We start from the raw sequence: 27,991 nt of genomic DNA on the forward strand, positions 1-27,991 counted from the left end.
GCCCGTACAGTGTAACACAGTCCGCTGTGCCTGAAATGTTCTTTTATTATAAAACGTACCAAACGTTTCTCTTTATAATGGTTATGTGTGGGGAGTAAGCCAGTAATCGCCCGTTCTCTTATCAAGGTCTTCCATGAAATTGCGTACAAAGCCAAGGACAGACAAGATCTTCTTGCTGGCATTGACGAATTCCTGGATGAGGTCATCGTCCTCCCTCCTGGAGAATGGGACCCTGCCATTAGAATAGAGCCTCCAAAATCCTTACCCTCCTCAGATAAAAGGTAACTGGTGTTGGCGACCAATTTGTAAGAAATTTGACATATGGTATAGCACTGGTTTTTCGGTTGAAAACGTTATCATGTAAACGACCCTGAAATGGCTTCCAGCAGCTCCTCTAGAGTTTATTAAGTAAAAAGCACATCACATTTGGCTTCAGGTGAAATGACAGAAAGCTGCTGTTGCCGCTGTCTGGACCCTCATTGCCAGCACAGCACCCATAACAAGCACAATAGCATGGTGTACCTGCACACAACACGTAAAAAAGTCTCAAAAGCATTCATGGATTGTTTAATATAAACACCAGTCTGATGGTGGCTTTGTTATAATCATGCAAAGATGGAATCGGCAGATGTAGTAAACCATATACTGTATATACGTATCATGTCTGTCTGTCTATACTGTACCGTATGCCATGGAACTGATTTCTGTAAACATATAATGTGGAATGTATATGATAATATGAGGTGCTTTAAAGACTACCATGTTTTTGTCATATATAAATCTAAAAGCTCATCTGGTCTTTTCTTTTAGTCTGTTAAACAAAATAAATCAACTTTAAATGACCTCCACTGCGATAACCCTGTGGGTTATTTGAGGACATTAATTACGCTGACTGTCTCGTTCTACAATCTCCCGCCGTCTTTTATGTTGTCTAGGAAGAACATGTATGCTGGAGGGGACAGCACACAGATGAATGGAGACACTCCTCACGGCGGTGGGCACGGGGGTGGTGGGCACGCAATAGGCGATGAGCTGAAAAAGACAGGGAGGTGAGTCTTTTACTGGTTTTCATTTTCTTAAAACTTCTCTTAGTACTCTGTAATGTCTTTGATCCTAAGGTTACGTTTGCTGGTGAGGGAACGGATTATGCTGAAAATCGTAATATTTCAGATAAAGGTCAATTTTGATCTCTGTTCCAAATTAAAATGATTGTTTGATGCGTCCCACTTTTGTTTGTGCTCAAGCTGGCATGAACTTCACAGGTTTGTGCAAAACCCGATGATCCATGTTACTCAAAAATGTTCCAAAGAGCAGAGGCAATAAAATCTGACCTTTTGCACAAAGTTAACATGGTCACCGTCACGTAATGTTAGTAAACTTTTTCTTAAAGTTGGTTTCCAATAGATTCGAATAAAATCCCAGTTTTTCAATGTAGTCTCCAACAAGCTAATTTGTTGAGAATAAATGCTGCCACTGTCATATCATGCCTGAGTATATATACTGAAAAAGTTTCATTTTTGGTTATTTTTAATGTTATTTTTAGGTTTTGTGGAGGCCTTATTCTGGATATCAAAAGAAAAGCCCCCTTCTTTGCGAGCGATTTCTACGACGCACTACACATCCAGTCTTTGTCTGCCATTCTTTTTATCTATCTGGGTACGGTAACCAATGCCATTACGTTTGGAGGCTTGCTGGGGGACGCCACAGATAACATGCAGGTAAAGATACAGCTAAAAATCCTGAGAAACTTTTTAGCGTTACGGTTGTGTCGTGTATTCTCTGTATTCTAGTTTGTTTAAAATAAGAATCAAACCAGCATTGCGAGCGATTAGAGAGCAATTGAATCTAAGTCAATCTTTAACCGACGCAGATTTGAAGAACCCTCTTACCGTCCTTTCTTTTCAAATGTTGACTTGATTCGCTGACACGTCATGTGAGTAAGTTAAAGTCTCACTTTTCATGTGTTACGCCGTCTTGAAGAATTCTGAGGTCTACTGCGTGTGTCACAGGATGGTCAATGTTTTAACTCATGGGAGCCCTTCAGTGTTTGTCTGGAATTTTTGTTTTATTCAGAGAGATCCAAAGGTCATTTGGAGAATATTTTCATGCAGGTCGCAAAGTAGGAGCAATGAAGTGTATGAGATTAGAAAGGATCACACATATTCTTATCTAGAAATGGTTAGATTTTCTCTTATATCTGACGAAGATACAAATGGATATTGGAATGGTGTATGTCTGTTGAAGTTCTGTGAGAAAAAATAAAACATATGCTTAATTTAACATGGAATACCGATCAAAAAATGCATATGTGGGACACAAATTTACCTTCTCAAAGAAAAATCTAGTCCTATCCAACAGTCAGATGTGTTTTTGCAACAGGTCTCGCACTTTTTTTATTTTGGCACATATCTGCAGGGAATATGAGCGTGACTGAACTCATTGTATCTCATATGCTTTGTGAAGGGTGTGCTGGAGAGCTTTCTGGGTACAGCAGTGTCTGGGGCTGTGTTCTGTCTCCTGGCTGGACAACCCTTGACCATCCTCAGCAGTACAGGGCCAGTGCTGGTGTTTGAACGACTACTCTTCAATTTTAGCAGGTGCTTGATGATAACTGTATGACAACTTTAAGTCAACCGGATCCATCATCCCACATATTTTAAAAGAATGTCATTAATAAATATACTTAATTCTCTATATGAAGACATCTTAACATTTACACCTTCCTCCACAGGGAAAACGAATTTGACTACCTAGAATTCCGTCTTTGGATTGGCTTGTGGTCAGCATTATTCTGCCTAATACTGGTGGCTACGGATGCCAGCTTCCTGGTGCAGTATTTCACTCGCTTTACAGAAGAGGGTTTCTCATCTCTCATCAGCTTCATCTTCATCTACGATGCGTTCAAAAAGATGCTAAAGTTGTCCCATTATTACCCCATCAACTCAGACTTCAAAATCGACTACATAACACAATATGACTGCATGTGTATGGCGCCCACTGAAGGTAATACTTGGTACATTAACTATATTCCTACAGTCTTCATGGTTAGATGGTTACAGTTGATGCCAATGGAACCCACTGAACCTTTATTTAGTTGTAGGTTTGTAAACGTACCTGAAGTTGTACTTGCATTTTGCATTTAAGTCCACTTGAATGCCTCCCATATACACCAGAGGCCGATAGGTGCTGACCAAACAGAAAAGGTCAATTCTCTATATTACTGCTGTATATATAACACTGATATGCTCACTGAAGCAAACATGATGGAACACAAACTGGACTTTTTCCCCCATGGTTGCCATGGAAGATGTCCTGTAGAAAGTTTACTTAAAATTCAATGAACGTTCTTTAATTTCTTAAAGACTGCTCAGTGGCACTGCCATATAAACAGGTGGAAGGACAAAGGTTGGATAGATGGGGTGGTCTAACTCAAGAATAGTTTTGAGGCCTGACAAACAATATCAGATTTTCACTAATACATGAAAGAATAATTATTTTGTAAATTGGTGTGAAAGAACAGGGCAGTCAATTATAAAAGAACTAAAGAATGTACTCACTAGTGTCCTTGGATCTTAAGGCCAATGTACAAGTTTCGAGGAATAATAAAGCAAATTGTATCCGTTTCATGTTTAAGAATGATGTTGATACTCAGTGCTTCACAGATGATCGATCTGTTTATTGTGCTAGTGATGGTGTGTTTGTAGTGGAGTGGGGGGAGCTCAGTAGGAATGAAGGAGAAAGTAGGGGGCGGATGCAGACGTGATGTGGTTTGGGGTTAATCTCCGGCGGGTAGGGCCGTCATTCACTCATGCTGGTTTCCTCTAAACCGCTGTTAGCTGCCTCCCTCGACTTTTCTCCAATCCGATGTCACACAGAAACAACAGCTGTGTTGAAATTTGTTCCAGTTGGGGAAAACCCAGGAAAGAGACTCTTTAAAGATTAATGCTGTGGAGAAGTGGCAATTTTAACAACAGTCCTTGCGGGTTGGCACGTATATGACGTCCAGAACCGTGATAAAATGTTTGCTCCTCAGGAGATTAATTCACAGTGTTTGCTTGCAAAGTCGGTCATGTGTGTTGAGAGTTTAAGTGGTTATTTAAACACATTAAAACATCACCTGCTGACAACCTCAGTGCGAGTTGAGCAAAAATAAAGATTTTAAAATGAAGTTTTCAAGTAATTTCAAAGAGATTTAATTTACTTCTTGGTTACAGAAGGTAAATATTTCCTGCATATCTTGACTGACAGGAGTTTCGTCCAATCAGCAGTATCTATTCCAATAAAATATATTTTCCAGTTAGTCTGATTTCGATTCCTCAAATGTTTTTGTATTTTCGGCTTTGTTTTTTCATTTTGTTATTACTTTTGCAAATTGTTGTTTTATTTTGCACTTTCCGTCCAGCGTAAACAGCAGATTTACATTAATGCATTCGGCAGACGCTTTTATGCAAAGCCATTTGTTTGATCACATGACCTTCACGCTACTGTATGCTGAGAAAATGTATACCAGTAACAAACTGTCTGTTGCTTTGGATAAAATTCTGTATACAAAATGTATATATCTTTGCCGCATTTGAAAAAGGGTATATACTATGTACTACATATACCGTATGGTTCTTTCTAAGATCGACTTAATCTTTGTTTTTCAGTGAATTCTTCAGATGTGTACACTGATCCACTGGATACAACATTGATCTGGACTGTAAATTACAGCGATACTGTAAGTTAGTTATATGTTGGAAGTTGACGAATAAATCGTATCCTATGGTGACATAGCTAAATTTAGAAAACAGACTGTTAATATTACATTATTTTATATTATTCATATGAATATTTATCATATAAGAGCATATGAGAGATTTTTTTCTAAATGTTTGCCGTTACACCACAAATCTGCATATTAGTCTATCAACTACCATCGAGGTTACCAAATGGAACTTTATACTAGAGAAAACATCATTGTGCTAGGTACATTCAGGAAAAGCATGTCATCATTTTAATCCTTAAATACGAGGCTGTGTTCTTTCTCTCCTGATCTGGCTAATAGTTTGGTCCCTTCTAAACTAATCGCTACAACAGAGATGTCTGCTACCACGATTTCTATTTTAAATAACAGAGGAAAGGTTTTTTGACAATAGCCTCATTCAGATGGTTCCCTCAGTTTGAGATCAATGAAACATAATTCCCAAATTCTTGCCAACATCTTTGTGACTTCTCCTGAATGAGGCATAGGTCTTGTTTCACACCCTTTGTTTAAATGGGAACAATAACACGAGCCGTGTACAACCTCAAAGAGCTTAAAGACAACAGAACTTCTGCTTTCATAAGAGAAATGTCTATCAGCCTAAAGGAATGTTCTGGGTTTAATAAAAGCTCATTGGTAGCATTCGTGGCATGATGCAATGGAGGTTAACAGTGTCAGAGATCCAGAGGATTTAAAAGCAGATATGTCAAGCATGTATTGGAATTAGAGCACCTGTGTTGTTTGTGTACTTGTATGTACAGTAAGTTACTGGGTTAAGAGGTCTTATAATGATATTATAGCATAGAAGCTATTTATCACACGAGTCTTATGTCATGTAATGCTTCAATCTTTCGGCTATACTTTAGATTTTTTTTTTTAAACCAATACTTTTGTGTATTGTGATATTTGCCTGAACCCATGCACGTCTGCTGTGCCTTACTGTAACGTTACTGTTCACATGCTTTAACAAAAATCCCCATGCAGTATAAATTGTATCTAGACATCTGTAGAGTTGATCTTCTAGTCTCCAGTTTTTCAAATGACTTTGTGTGTCATTCACGCAGCGATTAAATGCCAGCTGGTCGTCCCTAACGAAAAAGGAATGCCTGAAATACGGAGGGGAGTTGGTAGGCAAGGCCTGTGACTACGTCCCAGATGTCACCCTCATGTGCTTCATCCTCTTCTTTGGCACTTACACCTGCTCCATGTGTTTGAAGAAATTCAAGTTCAGCCCGTACTTTCCTACGACTGTAAGTAGGCTAGCTCCACTTGCTACTGTATGTTGCCTCTGTTGACCTGTAGCGTAACTGGGACAGGTTTGCCAATCTCATGTAGATACTGTAGCTGTAGAGGACTGTACGAGTGGATGAAATTCACTCTTCTTGGTTCCTAAATGCTTTTTTTTTATTTAGGTGAGAAAGCTTATAAGTGACTTTGCCATTGTCCTGGCCATTTTGATCTTTTGTGGTGTGGATGCTCTTATTGGAGTGGATACACCAAAGCTCATAGTGCCAACTGAATTTAAGGTAAGCCCTGTCAAGGCATGTTCTATTATCATGTTTGTTCTATCAAAGGAATAGGGTATTCAATATATAAATGATGTCATTATTTATCCTCTTTGTTCCAAACTGATTTTTTTCAGAGGAACACAAAAGAACACTGTTTTGAAGAATGATTGTTAATGGCTTTGGTCACGCTATGGTGGGAAAACATCGTTTTCTGATAGTAGACGCAACATAAACCGAACTTTTCTTTTCTTTGGAACTGTGTAATATTATACAAATAAAAATAGTTTTAGACGTTTTAGAAAACATTTGCGTTCCATGCAAGTGTGAGAAAATGACAGAATATATTTACCGATCAAATTTCAAGCACGCTACTTTTGCATCAAATCACACACGCCAGACGTCTTGACTGCAAACTTCTCTGATCTTCAAACCACTCTTCTCTCACATCTCAAGCCAACAAGCCCAAACCGTGGCTGGTTTGTGCCGCCGTTCGGAGGTAACCCCTGGTGGGTGTACCTGGCAGCTGCTCTCCCCGCCCTGCTGGTCACCATCCTGCTCTTCATGGATCAGCAGATCACCGCTGTCATCATCAATCGCAAGGAGCACAAGCTCAAGGTAGACCCGCCGTGAGTCTGCTGTGTAATTCTCTCCCAAACCAGATGGTTTATCACGCTTACTTTGAGCCACCGAGGACCACAGGAAATACTTGCAGCGCCGTGGGCAACCATGCTGACATATTTATAGAACGTTTCTGACTAATAGAGGCTTTTAATCTTTTGTCTGGAGATTTTTAGTCAGCGGAAAACAAAACAGATCAAATAAAAATATAAAAGAACATCAAAATTAAGAAATGGATGTTTGTGCATTTTTATATTAAATTGAAAATGAAAATGCTACTTGTGATAATAAACTGAAAGATGAATTGGGAATTATTTTCATGATCATTTTACTGTCATTCAAACTCATTGTGCTTCCCTACACGGTTTTATTCCACCGTAGCACTGTTGTTCCAAATAGAAACGTATTCTGAATAAGAGAACAAAGAAGAATTGTTAATCAGACGAAAGCAACCCATTCATTCTCTTCTGGACTGTAATGTGAGAATGGCTTTAAAACATTGTGTCCTCTCACTATAATGCTTCACCGTGGAACTTGTATTTTCATCTCTGTGTGAATAACCCTGCCCCTGTGACATACTGTACCTGACACCTTTACTTTTGTTTTGCGTATTTTTGTTATGTGAGTGTTTAACACTCGAGCGACCGAATGATTTTTTGCTTTTGTTTGATGAAATGATGATAACATCAACCACCACAACCATGATTGTTATAAGTATTGATTGAGACATGCAATGCATTGGCAAAGTTGTAACAACTTTTTTTTATCTTCATCAGAAAGGTGCAGGGTACCATCTGGATCTGTTCTGGGTAGCTGTTCTGCTGGCAGTGTGCTCTTTTATGGGTTTGCCCTGGTATGTAGCCGCTACGGTTATTTCCATCGCTCACATTGACAGCTTAAAGATGGAGACAGAGACCTCTGCCCCTGGAGAGCAGCCCAAATTTTTGGGTGTTAGGTAAGTGCTAAAGCATTTGAAAGATGAACTGAATTGAGGTGAATTTTTGTACAAATGTAGAATATGAACGTCTCTCACTATTTCTGCACACAACACAGCAGAGGTTGGTTCAGTGGGGTGCTTGTTAAAAAAGGTTGCTTGTTTTTATTAAATTCCAGGGGGCTTTATTGATACAGCTGTAAGCTGAACAAATGTACACAAGCCTGGTTCTGTCCACAACACAACCAGCAGTATTTGGGTCATGTAATAATATACTTAATTATTAAGCATTGTGAATAAATATGAACTATTATTCATAATTAGATATACAGTTTGTTGTCAAATTTGTATATACAGTATATTATATATAATATAATTTATTTCCTTTCATTTAGGGAACAGCGAGTCACCGGTGTCTTTGTCTTTATTCTCACCGGTTTATCTGTCTTTATGTCTCCTATCCTCAAGGTAAAGATTCAGGCTGTAATAAAAGGCTTGCACTATTGTAATGAGATTTGTGATTTGGGTAAAGAATGATTTAATTTCTTTCACATAGTTTATACCCATGCCGGTGCTGTATGGAGTTTTCCTCTACATGGGTGTTGCTTCGCTCAATGGAGTGCAGGTGGGTTACCATTAGGCAGGCCTTTATGTTGGCCTAGGCCCAGACGGATTTCAAAATCAGTTTCTGGAATATAAAAACAGTTCAGTTTCTTAAATTAAAATATATCAAAATGAGACACGCTTAGAATCTAATTTAGAAAATAGATGTTTGAAGCTGATGTGTCATATTTCATGCAGGCTATATTTTAAATAAATATGTTTTTTTCAATATTTAATATATTTTCCTATAAACAAATAACAAGACATGGAGGTCATCCAAACTGTCTTATTTTGAAAGGTTTGAACGGCTGAGATACTGACTGTACACTAAGGCATTTCAATCGTGCCCTTTGTTCTCAGTTTATGGACCGGCTGAAGCTGCTCCTCATGCCTGCCAAACACCAGCCAGATCTGATCTACTTGCGGCATGTGCCACTGAGAAAGGTCCATCTCTTCACCTTTGTGCAACTGCTCTGCCTTGCACTTCTATGGATCCTTAAATCCACTGTGGCTGCCATCATCTTTCCAGTTATGGTTAGTTACTTGTGCCGATTTGTGGAAATGTGTAATTTGTCCTCTTTAATGTCTTTTGCAAAATAAAGATTTATTTTAAGCAGAGAAATGAATGAAGGTGTACGATACTGCAAAGTTGGTTTGAAGTAGGGATGTGCACCTGCTTCATTAACCCACATCACTTGGCGCGCATCTTCTCACGCAGCAGTCTTTCAACCCTTTGAATGTAAAGAATGTTTTGCTAGCATTTTGATAGCGTGTTGTGAAAAACATCCCTGTTTTCATTGGCCAGATCTTGGCTTTGGTTGCTGTGAGGAAGGCCTTGGACTATGTCTTTTCTCAGCAAGACCTCAGCTTTCTGGATGATGTCATACCCGAGAAGGACAAGAAAAAGAAAGAGGATGAGAAAAAAAAGAAAAAGAAGAAACAAGGGAGCGTAGACAGTGATATGGAAGACGTGAGTGTCTTGAAATCTCACAGCAATTGTTACTATATTACAGGATGTCTGATTCGTATGAATTCATACAATGTCATTCATGCATTTTAGTACGATTAATATACATGATCTTTTGTCACATGATACTGTACAGTAGTATAATAAAGACTTCAAGCTTTAGATAGGAGGTTAAATGGTAACGTCTTGTATTTATTGATTTTATTAATCATTGGATACAAATTTTACACACATCTTGTCTATTTTTATTATTTTAAACTTACTGATAATTATTAAATACTTAAGAGACATAAATTATAACTCACCTTTTAGTTTTATAACTGCTTGAGACGTACTGTTGGAGCAGTAACATCAATGTGCGGCCTTTTTTACCTTATACATTATACTGTATATCTTATCTGTTTACTAACAAGAATGTTTATCTCATTGAACTGTACTTTATATCTTACTGAGAAGTGCTGATGACAATGAAGTCACAAATTGAAAAGGGCCAGTCCAGGCTTTTAACAAACTTCAAAAGAACGCTCAGTGAATTCTGGGGGCAACAAAATGTTTTTGTTAGTTTGGTACTGTGTTGAATCTACTGTTTCAAGTACTGTTGTTCAGCTTTTTGGCCATGTCTTCTTGTGCAGTCTGACTATCCTTTCAATGAGAACGTCCCCAGCATTAAAATCCCAATGGACATGATGGAGCAAGAGCCTTTTTTGGGTGAAAAGGCCTCTGACAGTGAGTAGAGCCGATCTGGGGACCCTTAACCAATGAGATGCTCTCTAACACTGTGTCTGTTTTGCTTTTTCTTCTTTTTGTATGTGGTGCCACTAATTCTTCATTTACATCTGTGGTGTTTGTCAGTTTTCTATGGGGTTTGACAGCATCTCTTGACCTCTACTTCTCTTGTCATTATCATTTTTGTTTTCTCACTTTAGCGTTTCAGTTTACTGTGACTAAGCATCTTTGTGGCATGCTAACATGACCTGGATTCCGGGACGCTTTGTGATACTGATTTGCTTACACTTGCTAAACCATCTGCATGATGATGGTTTATGGTGTCTGTTTTTAACCAGACATTAGGCTAGGCCTGTGCTAAAAATGGACCCTGTGTTTAATTCTTGCAGGAGAAAAGTCCCCTTCAATCCTTGACCGATATTCATCGTGCTGAAAAGTGTCGCTACTTTGAGACCAGCCCGATGTCAAGGTAAGCATCTCTAAAGCTTATGTTATTGTTAAGTTATTATGCATGGTGTTCATGAGTGGTTGCAGTTTAAACTGCAACGGAATGAACGGCCAAACTAAAGGTTCTAGCAAATGTTAACAAATAACTAGTGTTGACTTAAAAGATGAATGTTTGCTCATGTTGTTGCTAATGGATGTCTTTCAGTTCAGCGAGACTGCCGTTAAATGTGCCTCAGATTAGAATAGACATGGATCCAGATGACAACAATGGCTTCTACTGGAGCAGTCGTGGGTCTGAGACGTCCATCTAACTTTTCCTCCAGACTAAGCTCTTTTATCCCACTATGTTCTTTCAATGTGCAGCAAGCCAGTTTGTTCGCCAAGGGATTTTTTAAAGACTGTTTCCCACGAAAGATACTTTCTGTGAGGTGTTAAGAATGGTTTGAGAAATGCTTGTCTTCCACTCACTTACTGTAATTACTATGGTTTGCAATTTGTAATCCCTAAACTACTATGCAATTCACTGCATTGTTTCACGTATGTGCTGAGCTTTAGAACAATGCTGTAGCTGTTTTTACACAGCAGGGAAAGAATTACTCCTTTTTTAAATGGTCCAATTCAACACAGTACTCATCTTTGATATATTTTCTTTTTTTTCTTTTTGATCTACCTGTCTTTTACGTGGTAGGCATTATGTAAAATGGAGTACCGTTCTTTTATTTGCACAGCATGAGATTTTAATGTTGATTTTCAAGAATTGTTATTATGGTGAAATAAAAACAGTTATGAAATAGAATATTGTGATATTGATTAACCTGTTAATGATGGTTAATGTTATTGATTTTAAAATAATGAACCATTGCTAATTATCCTGCTGTTTTACAGATTTTGTCATTTATATTTTGCTAATATATTTCATTGGTTTCCTTTAACAAAATGACATTCGTGGCTAATGTTTTAATAAGAATAATATTGATAAAGCCTAGTAAGTCATTTCCGATGTTACTGGGCATTTGCTTCCATATGAAACAATGCAAACCTGCTGTATGTCTACATGTGTAAACCCAGGATCTGCTTGTCCTGCAAACGATTTACCCAAGTGGCTTAAACCTGCAATTACTGCAATAATACATGAAGTTCTATTAGATCCTTGATATTGTCTTATAAAATTCATACACTTTTTTATTATCTGTGCATTATTTAAGTGATTTTTAGTCAATGAATGAATGTTATTTTGTAAGCTGTGTCGTTCGTAAAAGTGAGAAAGTGAGGGTCACAAAATCAACAATTTGATACAGTCATATCTGAATGAAGATGGGTATATACGAGGAGAGAGAATGTGCTTTCCAGATGTAGCAAATGTAGTGTGCATGATCAATCATGTTATCCCTGAGCCTTGATCTTTTATATCTCAAAAAGTATTATTATGTTGATTGAAACCAATTGTTAAACAACCTCCAATTATTTCATATATTCCCCACTTTCAACAACAAACATAAATATATAGATCATTATATGTAGCCATTTAAATATCAGCTTCCTTTAACCTTGTAAGTATAAGATTGAATTTTTAACTTATATCTTTGAGGGTACCTAGCTGAAACAGGATATATTGTGGAAACATGTCTGGGAATATTCTTGAACCTTTAAACAATGCTAAATATTAATTATAGAGTGTGTAACACTGATACATTTTTAATCAAGTTTTGTGAATTCTAGAACGAAGCAGCTGAAATTATTTTAGAGTTTATATTTTTCAAAGGAAATGAATATTAAAAATGAACAGAATTTATTAAATGGTCTCCTCGTTTCTCTCTGTGTTCATTATTGTCTGTGTGCGTGCGTGTGTTATATATTTTTTTATATATTTGATCTATTTTCTCAATACATGTTACATACTTTTAAAATGAAACCTTACGGTTTAAGAGGGTTAAGGTTAAAAATCTGAAATAGTCTAAAATAACTTCATTTACATTCAAATGGTGTGATTGAGTTTGCTTTTACCAGCCAAGGAACAGTTGCTTGGCTTACATTAAATGTGAAACAACCTCCCCATCTAGTGTTCAAAATCAACGTTACACAGACGAAAGTCATACTCTACAATTGTAAAAAATTGAAGGGTCTATAGACGTAGAATAAGGTGCTTACATGCTTTGTGGGTCTTTAATGAACCTAAATGCTGAGATTAGCTCAGAGATCTGTACTCTGGAGTGGAAAGCCTCTTACATCACAGACAAAGAGATAGTAATTGGATGGTGAGGTTGGAAGAAGTCTAAAAAAGACATAGAAAGACTTGAGTAAATATTTCTCACGGTTGTTATTTTCCCTTTCTATAGCAGTAAAATAAAGTTAAAAATCTTAAACATCAAACAGGAAGAAAATAATTATTTGGGATAATGCTCATTTATGAAATAATACAATATAAATGCAAATAATATAATGCTTCAACTAGTATAATAATAATAGTATAATAATAATTTTCGTTGTTTTATGTTTAACACAACTAACAAAGTCCATTCAGATTCTCAGTATGATTGTTATAGTGGCTTTGGCAAACTGCACTAGGCTTTCAGTTCCGTATTTTCGAACCAACCCAGATGGTTCTTTTATCATTATATTGCTGTGTGCTGCATCAGAACTGAGCCAGACAGAAGAAAGAGGGGTTTTTCTTTGTCTGGTTATGCAATACGCTGGAGATGTATTGTCTGTTCTGATCAATACATGTCTTAAAGTGGAAAAAAGGTTCACAGACTGAAAAACAGCTGGGAATGTTTATGGTCTGCGTACTTATTTAAAAAGGAATAAAGGAACTTATTCTTTGTCCTTTTAACCCAATGTTCTGTTGTCTTTCATCAGATCAACAAATGAGAGACATCAACATATGTATTGCATGTCATATGTCAAAATGTTAATAATTTTAATTCAAGAGATTAATGTTAGATCTAATTTATTGTTTGTTATACAGTTCATACACATCAATTTCTAATAAGCCGAACGGGCAACTCTGTCGAAAACTTTAGGCTAGAGTGATTCATCCAGATATCCATCGGAGTGTATGAATGGCCCCCACAGAGCCATCATCGAACTCTCCAGAACCAGACATTTGTACAGTAGCCAAAGGGGACATGTTAGTACTAAATGTCCCATCCGTCCTACTCGTCGCACAGTGAGTGTGGTTTCTTCTTCCCCAGCAAATACACGCCTGTCGTGGTTCTGTCCCACCTTGTCTTGTTTTTCTTGACCTAGTGGCAGAACCATGACAGAACCGCAATTGTGGCCCTTATAGCCTTACATACATGTTGTTTAGTGGAGTTATTTGTACCTAATGTCAATGTTTATCTTTAGTCTTGTCCAGTGTAGTTTATTCCAGTTATTTGTACCTAATGTCAATGTTTATCTTTAGTCTTGTCCAGTGTAGTTTAGTCTGTGTTCCTGTCACTCCGCCATGTTTTACCTTGTCCTTTGTATTTTACCCCCTCATGGGATTTTTGTATTGTCTTTTGTTAATAAATGTCTTGTAACCCCTTACCCGCTGTCTGCGTCTGGGTCCTCTGTCCGTGTCTCAACGCGGTCATGACACACACCACTTTTAGTTGAACTAACTACAGTACTTCCACTCAATGTGTTGGAGTCAAAGCCCTCCTCAACTCCGGGTCAGCTGACAATTTCATCTCCGCTGAGCTCGGCAAACAACACAACAGCGTTCTATACTAATTCACTCAGGGACTGCAAGTCCACTCGGCCGAGGACATGTCAAGTCCAGCTACAGGTCGGTCTGACCCACACCGAAAGAAGAAATGAAATCCACAGCTGGGGTCTTCCAAGGGCGGCCTTTACTCGTTTCACATAACCAAACATCTCTTAGACAAACAGCTACATCTTAAAGTGAGATATTTTGCTTCTATGAAACGTTCCCCTCTCGTCCCTCTCTTCAAAATCTGTCTCTCCTGGTCATGTGATTCCGGTGAATGCAACCTCTATTGAAAATTCCCTGAAATATCATTATGTTGATCTGTATCAGTATCTGTATATGTCTGTTGATCTGATCTTCATCAGTCCTCAATGCTTCCTACCTGAATTCCTAGCAGAAAACATTATTTTTCTTAATATTTAATAAGAAAAAATATTTGAAGTCACACAGGAGACATCACATAACAAAAAGATGCAAACTTCTAGCATAACTTATAAGTGCAGATATACTGTGATGCTATTAACACTAATTGTTAATAAAAGAAAGATGCAAGAGGCTGTCAGACCCAGCTTCGGTTGAGCCAGATGCATTAACCGTGTTAACTGGTATTGTTTTGATACTTTGCACATTATAATACTGCGTTACTAACTGTGATATAAACTGGTATTTCGTATCACATGTAGGTAATAAAAACATTTTAATATTGTAAATAAGCCTGCAAAAGTAAACATGATGTTAAGGATCATTAAGATTAAGGGTTGAACCGCCCCTTCAACATATTAGTATTCACCTTACCAGGAAAATAGGAAACAGAGAGATTTTTCAGTAAGCTAAACCGATAAATCAACCTGGTCTCATAGGAAATATGTACCTCTGTAGACTTTGTAATACAAACCATTAGGTACATATTGATACAGTTTTGAGACACAAAAGTCCACTGGGGGTGCTAGTGGTCCGCTAGAGAATGCCTGACAGTGTCGCGGCTTGCCTCACAACTATTTTATAAATACTTATTATTTGTACTTTCATGGATATTTTAGACCACCTTACCCGACTCCTACCCTAAACCTAAAACACGCATCAAGGAAAAAGACGTAAGACACGTGTATTTATTGCAAACATTGACCAAAAACAGCATAAAAGCATTACGAACAGGTCACGTTGCATTTTGTGTCTTTCAAAGCAATACAATATCATTTTGTGATTAGGTTTTAACCACTGACAATGGCGTTTCATAACGTCGCTAGCATAATGACTCAACTAGTCACAAGACACATGAGAGCCAATGCCATTTCACTATCGAAGCTGACGTTCCGGTGATCTGACATATTTGGTGCCTGAGAGTTTCGGTGACCATGAGAGAAATGGGTTTTTAAAGATAATTTTAAAGATCAATTGTGAAGTTATAGCGGAGAACATTTGGCCAAACATCATCTCGGGCTTCGTGCTGTTAAGAGTGTGGATGAAAATAAAGTAACAACTAGCATCTCTGTGATTGCCAGGTTTGCTGGGGTCATACGGTTCTGAAATTGAGGCAATTTTTAAAAATTAGCTGCGTGATAAATATTTGATCTTTTAAACCTTTTGGTTAATCAGAATGCTTTGTTTTGCATTTGAAATAGGATGCTTTTTATGTTCATTGTGTATAAAATGTATTATTGTCATTCTAATGATGTTTTGTGTTTTTCCCTTCTACCACAAATTGCTTTTTTTCTAACTGCCTAGAAAACATGGAAATGCTGAAACCCATCTACAGAAATGAGATATTAATTAAACATGCTTCATATCTGCAGTCTGACAGGCAGGAAAACATCCTTTTGCTCTTTCCATTCAGATGTCGATGATGCGTAAAACACCTTGGGTTTGCACAAACCTCTAATGTTTAGGATGACACTTCATAACACTTTCAAATTAATAATCATTTCCGGCAAATCTAATACCTCAAAAACAATGCCTCGGATAATTTTACAATGCCTCATTGTTGAATTATTATTCATATTTTTATTATTATTGTTTTTAATAATTGAAATATTCAAAAATATTGATAGATCTTGATAGAATAACATCGGACTTAAACGTATATTACAAATTTGAATTGTCTAGTCAACCAGTCTGTGATGAAACACCATAGCAACAACAGAACTAAAATCATCTTATCCTGGACATTGCTGTGCTTTAAATAAAGGTTATTCATATGGCAGACTAATACAATTACACTCAAAATGCCACAAGCCTTTTGGAAAGAGCAAACAAACGAACACTCTTTGAAGTAGGTAGAACGTTTTATTTAAAGAGAATCAAACATTTCAGATGCCGATGGCATGACATTTCCGATGTGAGAAATGTATAAAAGACCTCTTCATCAAATGTAATTGATGGTGCCCAAAGAAAATCTTTGACTTTAAATCCTAGTGTCATTGTCATTTTTAATAACATCCTCCATCTAGAGAAAAATACAGACATTTGATTAGAGCTTTAGACAGAGAGATGAGAGGTTAAGCCAGACAGGAGTCTAATAGCTTCCTATATTAAACATTGTTTAATTTTCCTATAGCAGTAAAGGGGGATGAGATCTGCTCTGTTACTGACATTCTTCCAAATATCTTCCTTTGTGTTTAGCAGAACAAAACAATTATGCAGGTTTCTTCCAAAACCTTGGCTGTCCAAACTCATTTTTTCCCAGAGAATGGAAAGAGCACCCTACTTTTTAAAAGATTAAATACTGTGGTATCAAAGTCGACAAGGTTGAGGTTTCAGAAGGACAGCGCAGCAGTGATATGAAAACTTGCCAATACACATCCTTCCAATTCAATTTTAGGATAAATCACACTGGCTTAACAACTCATTTGAATTGAAATTTATATTAAACTGATGTTATTCTTGTTGTATTTCGTAAAACTTCATTTTATATAATTGTCAATTTATGAAAATGTATTATAATTTTGTACAGTGATGTTACAAATTGAAAGGGATTTACGGTAAATGGTGTCTTAAGGTTAACCGTCAAAAATGAAAATTCTTTCGTCATCTACGCACCCTCTTGTCATTTTGAACCTGTGTGATTTTCTTTCTTCTGGTTTAGTTTAGTTTTATTTAAAGTTTGACATGGCAGGATATTGAAGGACCAAACCCTGAAATGCGTCAAACAAAACACATACTCCCTACAAGTACTACAACCTTATGCCCCTAGTTATAAGTATAAAAAAAAATACAGATGTATAGAAAACCACACAGTTCAGTGATTATTAAATCGTCGGCATATTTCACCAGAATTACTGAAGGAGGCTGTTCATGCAGATAACAAAAAGTAGAGGGGATAGAAGTCCCCCCTGAGGAACACCAGCTGATATTGGGTACGAGTTAGACACGAACCCATCTCACTCCTGGTCCTGCTTGACCTTAGTGCTGCGTTCGATACCGTAGACCATAACATACTTCTAGATCGCTTACACAATTATACCGGTATTGAGGGACAGGCACTACAGTGGTTTAGATCTTACTTGTCAGACAGACATCAATTTGTCCATTTAAATGGGGAATCATCCAATCTAACGCAAGTACATTATGGATTACCTCAGGGATCGGTTCTGGGACCAGTGCTGTTCTCGATATGCATGCTTCCCCTCGGAAACATTATTAAAAAACATGGAATTAGCTTCCATTGCTATGCAGATGATACTCAGCTATATATCTCATCAAGACCAGATGATTCCCCCCAGCTTATCAAATTGGCAGAGTGCATTAAAGATATACAACATTGGATGACCTGTAATTTCCTTCTTTTAAATTCTAATAAAACAGAAATATTACTTATCGGACGCAAAACAAATATTTCTGATTATAAACTGCAAGTTGAAGGATGTACTGTTACTCCAACAAATACAGTAAAAGATCTAGGCGTTATATTTGACAGCAACCTGTCATTTCGAAATCACATCTCAAATGTTACAAAAACAGCCTTTTTCCACCTAAGAAATGTTGCCAAGTTACGAAATATTCTGTGTGTTGCTGACGCGGAGAAGCTTATTCATGCATTTATGACCTCAAGACTTGACTACTGTAATGCGCTACTTAGTGGTTGTCCTGCATTATCAATAAACAAACTACAGTTAGTTCAGAATGCAGCTGCCAGAGTTCTAACCAGGTCCAGAAAATACAATCACATAACCCCAATGTTATCAACCCTTCACTGGCTACCCATTAAGTATCGTATTGACTTTAAAGTTCTTTTAATCACTTATAAAGCCTTAAAGGGTTTAGCCCCTACCTACCTAACAGAGCTTCTATCACTCTACAACCCATCACGCTCTCTAAGATCTCATAACGCAGGACTTTTGATAATACCTAGAATAACTAAATCCACCAAATGGGGTCGAGCTTTCTCATACGTAGCACCTAAACTCTGGAATAGCCTTCCTGATATTATTCGAGGATCAGACACACTCGCCCAATTTAAATCTAGACTAAAGACGCATCTTTTCAGCCAAGCATTCACTTTAAGCAAAATGCTAAATAAACCACCAGGAGATGCTGACATTAGATATTATTTACTAGAATAATTGGATTTATTATATAACACACCATGTAGTGTGTTTTACCCTTTCTTGGGTTTTTCGTTTTTCCCCTGTAAAGCTGCTTTGGAACAATGCAAATTGTGAAAGGCGCTATATAAATAAAATTGAATTGAATTGAACCCCACTTCACCTTTTTCTCTCTGTTACTCAGATAGCTCCTTACACTGAGCCAAAGCGGTCGTCGGATATTCATGTCAGCTAGAGTATGAAGCAGTTGACAATGATCAACTGTGTCAAAAGCTCGAGTAAAATCGACAAAAACAGCATGGATGTCCAGTTTAGGATTGCTGTTAAGTGCATCATGCCAGTATTGCAAAATTTGAATCAGTGCCGTGTCAGTTGATCCGTTTGTCATAAAACCATGTTGTGATGATTGAATTTTAGCAGCTGTATCCTCCAGAATGGCATCTCAGAGGATTCCTTTATTCAGTTTTCCAACAGAACTAAGAAATGAAATCTGCTGGAAAACAGGGCTTTGATTTTTGGGGAACAGCCTTGACCATAGCTTCCTTCCATTGTTTTGGGAAAATATTATTTTGCACGCACGTGTTAAAGATATCCTCATGAAAGGTCTTTAAAATCCAAGAAGGGATGCCGTCAGGACCAGCCGCCTTTGCTGCCTTCACCCTGCGGAGTCTGACCTTAACTTGTCCAATACTCAGGAGGGGTAAACTACAACTGGTTAACTTGCAGATAACCTCTTCCTCAGGTGGGAAAATGTGATTCATATGATCCCACACAGAAGCAAAGTGCTTAGCCAAGTTGTCACAGTCATGTTGCATAATCTTGTGATCCTGAGACACCACATCACTCTTATCTCCTTCCATCCCCATTAATGCCTTCACAGACTTAAACCATTGTTTAGGCTTGGTGCTTTGCAGTTCCTCAGCCTCATGTTTATAATATTGTTTCTTTGCATTCTTAATTTGATATATATAATAGTAGATTGTAACACTCCCGTCCGTTTCCCTGCCGGTTTTTCCCCATGGACTTATATTCACTATCCCGCACCTGTCCGTCATTTGTGATCACGCTGTTCCCGCACCTGCCAGCCATCATTGTTCGTTATCAAAGACTATTTATACTCTGTGTTTCCGTTTTTCCCATTGTCAGTTATTGATTGTCGTGTAAAGTCTTGCGTTTCGTGTACCAGTCTGTTCATTAAAGTTACCTGTCTTTTTGTAAAACCTGCATTCTCGTCTGTCTCGTCCGGCGCGACACCGTGACAGAATAACTGACCAGTATGGATTACATCTACGTCTCTCCAGTGGACCAGCTCGTGGGTCTTCTTCAAGACGGACGGCCACTGGAGAGGTATGTGGAGGAGTTTGTTGAGGTGTGTTACCGGGTGGGTTGGGACAATCCCACACTTAACCGTGTGTTTTTGACCGGTCTGGACGACGACCTGCTCGCCGCCGTTCTGCTCCCGTACGCGGACGACCTTCCCCTGGAGGAGTTGATCAATCAGGTTCTCCCGGGGGAGGAATCCGTGGACCGCGTTGGGGAGCTGGACGGTGGCTTGAGCGGTTCGCGTCCGGTACCGGTCATCCGCGTGGGGGTTGTTCTGACTCACTCCGGGACCGCGCCTCACTCCTCCACGAAGTCCCGTCGGCGCCATCCACGTCGGCGGGCACTACAGCGCAAGCAGCGCGAGTGCGCTCCTGAGATTCCGCAGCAGCGGAATATGGAAGGCCGTGAGGGTCAAAATCCCCGGCCTTCCCAGGCACAGCTACCGGTCCTGATCGCACCAGAGGCACTCCGGGAGTTGGATTCCCTCTGGTGTTCCGAGCCAGCGCCCCAATGCACCCCCGTGCCAGCGCCCCGATGCACCCCCGTGCCAGCGCCCCGAAGCACTCCCGTGCCAGCGCCCCGAAGCACTCCCGTGCCAGCGCCCCGAAGCACTCCCGTGCCAGCGCCCCGAAGCACTCCCGTGCCAGCGCCCCGAAGCACTCCCGTGCCAGCGCCCCGAAGCACACCCGTGCCCGAGCCTCACCAGGCCTCCGTACCCGTGCCCGAGCCTCACCAGGCCTCCGTACCCGTGCCCGAGCCTCACCAGGCCTCCGTACCCGTGCCCGAGCCTCACCAGGCCTCCGTACCCGTGCCCGAGCCTCAACAGGCCTCCGTACCCGTGCCCGAGCCTCAACAGGCCTCCGTACCCGTGCCCGAGCCTCACCAGGCCTCCGTACCCGTGCCCGAGCCTCACCAGGCCTCCGTACCCGTGCCCGAGCCTCACCAGGCCTCCGTACCCGTGCCCGAGCCTCACCAGGCCTCCGTACCCGTGCCCGAGCCTCACCAGGCCTCCGTACCCGTGCCCGAGCCTCACCAGGCCTCCGTACCCGTGCCCGAGCCTCACCAGGCCTCCGTACCCGTGCCCGAGCCTCACCAGGCCTCCGTACCCGTGCCCGAGCCTCACCAGGCCTCCGTACCCGTGCCCGAGCCTCACCAGGCCTCCGTACCCGTGCCCGAGCCTCACCAGGCCTCCGAACCCGTGCCCGAGCCCTCTCCAGAGCCCAAGGAACCCCAGGGGCCAACCCAAATGTTTTTTGGGGGGGTGCACATTGCCTATCCGGGGAGCCCGGCACCCACCAGTCGTTCCATGGCCCCGGATAGCCCAGAGCCCAAGCCTCCGGACCCTCAGCCAGAGCCCAAGCCTCCGGACCCTCAGCCCGAACCCAAGCCTCCGGACCCTCAGCCCGAACCCAAGCCTCCGGACCCTCAGCCCGAACCCAAGCCTCCGGACCCTCAGCCCGAACCCAAGCCTCCGGACCCTCAGCCCGAGCCCAAGCCTCCGGACCCTCAGCCCGAGCCCAAGCCTCCGGACCCTCAGCCCGAGCCCAAGCCTCCGGACCCTCAGCCCGAGCCCAAGCCTCCGGACCCTCAGCCCGAAAGTGACAGTTTATGTTTTGGTTTGTTCTGTACTTATTTAGGCGCTACGCTCCTCTGTCCCTATTTACCTTCATCTTGATGTACATTCGTCAACATTTTTATTTTACGGAACGAAAAGTTTGTAATGCGGCTTTGGATTATGAATAAATGATGAAATCATTCACATTGACTTGTCCTGGTTAGCAATAGAAGGAAATTGATCCCATTCATTTTAAGATGTTTGTTTTATTATCTGAGAAAACTCTCTAGTTATTAAGTGACACTTTACAATTGTCATTGGTACAGAATGCTTTCCAGTTTTTAACAGAGTTGTGGAAAGGCATGATGAGAAGAACATGACATGGCCAGCTCCACCAATGCTTGGCCCGCCTCTCAATTCCTTCCCCTTGCTCTTTCTGTTCTTTCCTGTACTACATGATAAAATGAAGTAACCAGGTTTTCTATGTTGATCTCATGGCTAATAAAAAGCACATTAGGAGTAGGATTCTCACATATAGTTTTAAGTGCAGACAGTTCAGTTTTGAAGTACTGAGAGCAAGTTTCATTGATCTTGGACAGAAGGGCTGTCATCTTTTTCAATCTGTCCTATATGATAAAACATGAAAGAAGAAGTATTATAAAATGGAGAAGATGGGGCTGTTGTGAAAGTTCTGGCCTGGTTAGCAAATAGAATCTAAATTAGATGAAATCTCACAGCACTCTCAAGTCGGTAAGAGAGCCTCCTATGCCCATGCTAATGATGTGCGTTCGCTCCCTGGGTATAGCCGCAGTTTAGAATCTGATTCAACAGCCTTTAATAATGTGTTCTCACCAGCGACTCTTTCCTTTTCACCATCTACTGTATGTGAAAAATCAAGCGGGCGAGCAGAAAATTAGAGGACTTTGTCATCTCTGAAGTGATGTCCTGATGGTGCTTCAATTATTGCACAAAATATGATTTTACCCAGGTAATTTAACAAAAGCATACTTATGCAAAGGAGTCTACATCACCTCAAACATGCATGTAATTTGTTTTATTGTATTATTAACAAAGGAACAATGGTAATCATGAGAATAACACCATAACTTTGCTGAGAGCCCCAAATCTAATTTTCAAGCAAACCAAGATGAGGATAGAGCAAAATGAAATCCCTCCTTGGATAAAATTGTGCTGGTAAATTACATAGTCAGACATCAAAAAGATTTAAGCCTTCTTAACAGCTGTCTACCCAGTCAATGTGAAATCAGCAGTGGAATAAAATTATGAAGAATGGCTTGGAATGGTAATTTCAAACTCCTCAAGAGATTTAGACAGAATCCTGCAAGTAAGCACAAAACATGTGTCCCAAATAAAGACGGTAGGAAATAATAATGATTACACTGCATGGATTTTTTATGGCTAACAAAACTGAGACGGTCGAAGACAAATCAGGTGTCAAGTCATCCAAACAGGGTTATGGAAAAGAGAGTCATCGCAGCTTTCTGTATTAAACATGCTGTGACATCAGCGGCGGAGCAACATTATGTTATTATGGCCTTGATGTGATCAAGGGCAGTCGTCCACACAGGCAGAGAAACAGATGCATGTCTCAGCCCAATGAAAAAGAAATACCTAGAAACACACATATACACGTAGTTGAGGCAAGATATTGTTTTGTAATTCCTCTGCTGTGGCATAAAAAATGTATGTAAACATATTCTATGGTCCCCACAGGAAATGTATGAGCTGAGTAGAAATGATTCTATCAGGTGAGGCTAAAAAAGGCTTGATGTGTTGTGCTATAGAAAGCTGCAAGTCATAGTATTAGATTCACCGGTAGTTCACAAACTTCTGAAGAACTTTGAGCCACAAGCACATAATGTAGAATCATAGTTTGATTGATGTCAATATTCCTATAAAGCAAGCTAACAGAAATCATGATGCTGTTACACACTTAGTCCCCTTTTCCAATGCACTCTAAAACATTTTACATTGACTTTACTGAATCAATTTACTCTCCAAAAAATGAGTACATTTTAAAGCTGTAAAAATCAATGAAATGTAGCGTGTAAGAGGTTCATTTCTATTATTATTTAATATTAAAATATAATCCGTTAATTAAATACTGTACTTAGTTTTTTATTGAACAAGCTTAAATGATATATGCAAATTTGAGAGAACTTTAATTCATTTTTAATATGTCCTAACGAAAGAGTTACATGGCTTCAAAATATTTTATTGAGTTGATATTTTTCGTGATATTTACTTAGCCACAATCATTTTTTTAGAGTGTGGTCTAGAAGAATGATTACAAAGCAGTGTCTTAAAAACACATAGGCCATACATTAACATTTAGAACGAATGACGCAATCTCATAAAGCATTTGCACAAGTAATATGTATTTTTCATCACTTCACTGAAATGATCCCAAAAACCTTTTTATCTGCAAGCATGTGCTTCAAATTGTTTTACAGACAACCAACTATTTTTGTAAGGTATAATTTCTTTTCTATTCAAAAATAGATTTTGGACCGAATGAAGAAGCAGCAGCCAATACGAGTTGAGCGTTGGATTTCTTACACCTTAAGAAGCTGGACCAAAATGCCAACAGTACATTGTTTCCTTTCGACATGTGTACTTTCGAACTGCAGTGTATATAAAGCATTAATGCTAAATACTAAAATCTAGCTTATAATTTGCATTACAGACAAAAATGAACATATAAACATTGATAACAATTCAATAAGTGCATTGTCATGTCACACCACATGGTGGCACACAGCACACTGAGCCAACAGTATGAAAAAGCACTACCTTAAAGTTTGGGATTGTGCTTAAAGCAGGTAAATGTATTGAAAATTGTATTTGGACATGTCAGGTTAATGTATTATTCAGTGTTATTTATTTGTAAAAACACCCGAAGTATTAAAAGGTTTTATACGTCACCACTAGATGGTACAGTACTGCAGTGTAAAGGATGAAAAGGGAGCATATTATATAGAATATATAATGCCCTATGTATGGAGGGCTTATCATGCACATTAATATTATTCGTTTTAATATTAATGTACTCTACTAATTTTGTTGGAGGACATATGACCCTGTATTAGTCTTGATATCATTGAGCAAATGTCACCTTAATCACACCAGGTCCTGAAGTAAACATTTGAATTCCATGTTGAATGTCTCATCTAATTACAGCCCAGGATAAATTAAACATAGGCTTCTCAGCACGGCTGTCTGCCCCGCAGCAAGAGTTCATTCTTTCTTGTCCACCCATGCACACAAGTGACTTTATAAGCTTCATTCAGCACAGCATGCCATGTACACTGCCTATTTCACTAAATGAACCAGGCAAGAGGTGCTGATCATAGACCAGCCATGACTCACTTCTATAATTGAAGCTGACCATCTCAGGAGAAAAGGTCAATGGTTTCAGATCTTTGTTTGAGGGCGACCTGTTGTAATGCTTGGTGCTCAAAGCAGATTTTATTTGCAGGACAATAATTGTGAGCTGATCAAATAAATGAAATAGATTGAAGAAAGCGAAAAATGAATGGGATCGGCATTTAAAAATGTTCATTGACATTTAAGACCAATAGCAAGAACATTATAGAAATACCAGAGAGGGTTGTATGCTGGTCTAAAAATATCTTACAAAACAAACAGACCTTTGGTATAATTTGGCTGTGGAAAATTGGAAGCTCTAAAGAGGCATTGTGTTGAAGAATATGTCAGAGCTTCATTATCTGGACTTAATTCAAATTATAAAAAGCCAAAATCTGATATCTATGTTAATGAAGTCTGTTCACTTCATAAGCATAGCGAGTCGAATTGTTATATAATCATACATCTACACGATGAATAATGCATGAAAAGTCACACTTTTGCCCTTTGAAGGGATAGTGTATCAAGAGAAACCTCTTCATTGTATTCGGGATCTGAATTTAACATGCAATACGTATTATTACTTAGCATATCATTATTACCTCTTTTACACCAGTGGAAATAAAAACTGAGCAGAATGACTGAAATGCCTCTCTTTAAAAAAATACATATACAAATGCTTTCTTAGAATGCCCCGCGTCAGAATATTTGATGAATGTGAAATGGGCACCTTTCAATTCCCTGTGGTTGGTCAGGATGAAAGAAGATTAGTTTAATCTGGAGACTGGCGTGGTGGTCTTTTAAGGCATCCACACAGGGAAACCTACCCAGGGCAGGTTTCCTGCAGCACCCCTGAATTCCTCAGTCACGGCATCCAATTTTGATTCATCGCAGAGAACCTTCTGAAAGCTTGTTTGCTATAATGAATAGAAAGAATAAACCACAGCACATATTTTCATGACATTGATGAATAGGTAAACGCTGCTATCGCAAAGCTTTTGAGGCAATTTGCAGGTGGATCTAAAGACACTTTTCTAAAGTTCTAATAAATTTCTCTCTGGGTTCATTTCTATGGTAGTATGATTGAATTAGATTATCTGGAAATTTGAGATAACTGCTCCAGTTTACTAGCTCTCTTAAAACTGAATTATTTAAATGATAAGATAAAATAGACCTTAGTAAAAGCCACATGAATAAAAAAAAACTTTAAAAAAACACATGGGCTCACATGTGAAATTCACGTCACCACTTATTTTCTGTATAGGTGTAACACTCCCGTCCGTTTCCCTGCCGGTTTTTCCCCATGGACTTATATTCACTATCCCGCACCTGTCCGTCATTTGTGATCACGCTGTTCCCGCACCTGCCAGCCATCATTGTTCGTTATCAAAGACTATTTATACTCTGTGTTTCCGTTTTTCCCATTGTCAGTTATTGATTGTCTTGCGTTTTGTGTACCAGTCTGTGTTAGTGATTAAAATTTTCCCGTTTTTTGTATGCCTGCATTCTCGTCTGTCTCGATCCGGCACGACACCGTGACAGAATAACTGACCTCGTATGGATTACATCTACGTCTCTCCAGTGGACCAGCTCGTGGGTCTTCTTCAAGACGGACGGCCACTGGAGAGGTATGTGGAGGAGTTTGTTGAGGTGTGTTACCGGGTGGGTTGGGACAATCCCACACTTAACCGTGTGTTTTTGACCGGTCTGGACGACGACCTGCTCGCCGCCGTTCTGCTCCCGTACGCGGACGACCTTCCCCTGGAGGAGTTGATCAATCAGGTTCTCCCGGGGGAGGAATCCGTGGACCGCGTTGGGGAGCTGGACGGTGGCTTGAGCGGTTCGCGTCCGGTACCGGTCATCCGCGTGGGGGTTGTTCTGACTCACTCCGGGACCGCGCCTCACTCCTCCACGAAGTCCCGTCGGCGCCATCCACGTCGGCGGGCACTACAGCGCAAGCAGCGCGAGTGCGCTCCTGAAATTCCGCAGCAGCGGAATATGGAAGGCCGTGAGGGTCAAAATCCCCGGCCTTCCCAGGCACAGCTACCGGTCCTGATCGCACCAGAGGCACTCCGGGAGTTGGATTCCCTCTGGTGTTCCGAGCCAGCGCCCCGATGCACCCCCGTGCCAGCGCCCCGATGCACTCCCGTGCCAGCGCCCCGAAGCACTCCCGTGCCAGCGCCCCGAAGCACTCCCGTGCCAGCGCCCCGATGCACTCCCGTGCCAGCGCCCCGATGCTCACCCGTGCCCGAGCCTCACCAGGCCTCCGTACCCGTGCCCGAGCCTCACCAGGCCTCCGTACCCGTGCCCGAGCCTCACCAGGCCTCCGTACCCGTGCCCGAGCCTCACCAGGCCTCCGTACCCGTGCCCGAGCCTCACCAGGCCTCCGTACCCGTGCCCGAGCCTCACCAGGCCTCCGAACCCGTGCCCGAGCCTCACCAGGCCTCCGAACCCGTGCCCGAGCCTCACCAGGCCTCCGTACCCGTGCCCGAGCCTCACCAGGCCTCCGTACCCGTGCCCGAGCCTCACCAGGCCTCCGTACCCGTGCCCGAGCCTCACCAGGCCTCCGTACCCGTGCCCGAGCCTCACCAGGCCTCCGTACCCGTGCCCGAGCCTCACCAGGCCTCCGTACCCGTGCCCGAGCCTCACCAGGCCTCCGTACCCGTGCCCGAGCCTCACCAGGCCTCCGAACCCGTGCCCGAGCCCTCTCCAGAGCCCAAGGAACCCCAGGGGCCAACCCAAATGTTTTTTGGGGGGGTGCACATTGCCTATCCGAGGAGCCCGGCACCCACCAGTCGTTCCATGGCCCTGGATAGCCCAGAGCCCAAGCCTCCGGACCCTCAGCCCGAGCCCAAGCCTCCGGACCCTCAGCCCGAGCCCAAGCCTCCGGACCCTCAGCCCGAACCCAAGCCTCCGGACCCTCAGCCCGAGCCCAAGCCTCCGGACC

The 27,991-nt window shown here is 40.7% G+C and overlaps 1 protein-coding gene across 5 annotated transcripts in view; it reads left to right on the top strand.

Annotated features, from left to right (window-relative positions):
- slc4a4a (solute carrier family 4 member 4a) overlaps window positions 1-12,349 on the top strand; it is a 38,826-nt gene extending 26,477 nt beyond the window's left edge. For 4 of the 5 annotated variants that reach the window (XM_079479047.1, XM_079479045.1, XM_079479046.1 and 1 more), the window contains exons 11-27: window positions 127-281; window positions 936-1,049; window positions 1,544-1,718; window positions 2,464-2,597; window positions 2,732-3,003; window positions 4,650-4,720; window positions 5,809-5,994; window positions 6,157-6,270; window positions 6,706-6,867; window positions 7,647-7,825; window positions 8,200-8,272; window positions 8,361-8,429; window positions 8,768-8,941; window positions 9,213-9,377; window positions 10,007-10,100; window positions 10,490-10,569; window positions 10,753-12,349. In XM_079479047.1, the coding sequence (XP_079335173.1) occupies window positions 127-281; window positions 936-1,049; window positions 1,544-1,718; window positions 2,464-2,597; window positions 2,732-3,003; window positions 4,650-4,720; window positions 5,809-5,994; window positions 6,157-6,270; window positions 6,706-6,867; window positions 7,647-7,825; window positions 8,200-8,272; window positions 8,361-8,429; window positions 8,768-8,941; window positions 9,213-9,377; window positions 10,007-10,100; window positions 10,490-10,533 (2,181 nt within the window). In that variant the 3' untranslated portion in view covers window positions 10,534-10,569; window positions 10,753-12,349. The remainder of the gene's footprint in view (window positions 1-126; window positions 282-935; window positions 1,050-1,543; window positions 1,719-2,463; window positions 2,598-2,731; window positions 3,004-4,649; window positions 4,721-5,808; window positions 5,995-6,156; window positions 6,271-6,705; window positions 6,868-7,646; window positions 7,826-8,199; window positions 8,273-8,360; window positions 8,430-8,767; window positions 8,942-9,212; window positions 9,378-10,006; window positions 10,101-10,489; window positions 10,570-10,752) is intronic. The other variant, XM_079479048.1, reaches the window with a different exon arrangement.
- Window positions 12,350-27,991: the final 15,642 nt, after the last annotated feature.

Source organism: Barbatula barbatula, assembly GCF_947034865.1.
Source record: "Barbatula barbatula genome assembly, chromosome: 2".
NCBI classification, from domain to species: Eukaryota; Metazoa; Chordata; class Actinopteri; order Cypriniformes; family Nemacheilidae; genus Barbatula; species Barbatula barbatula.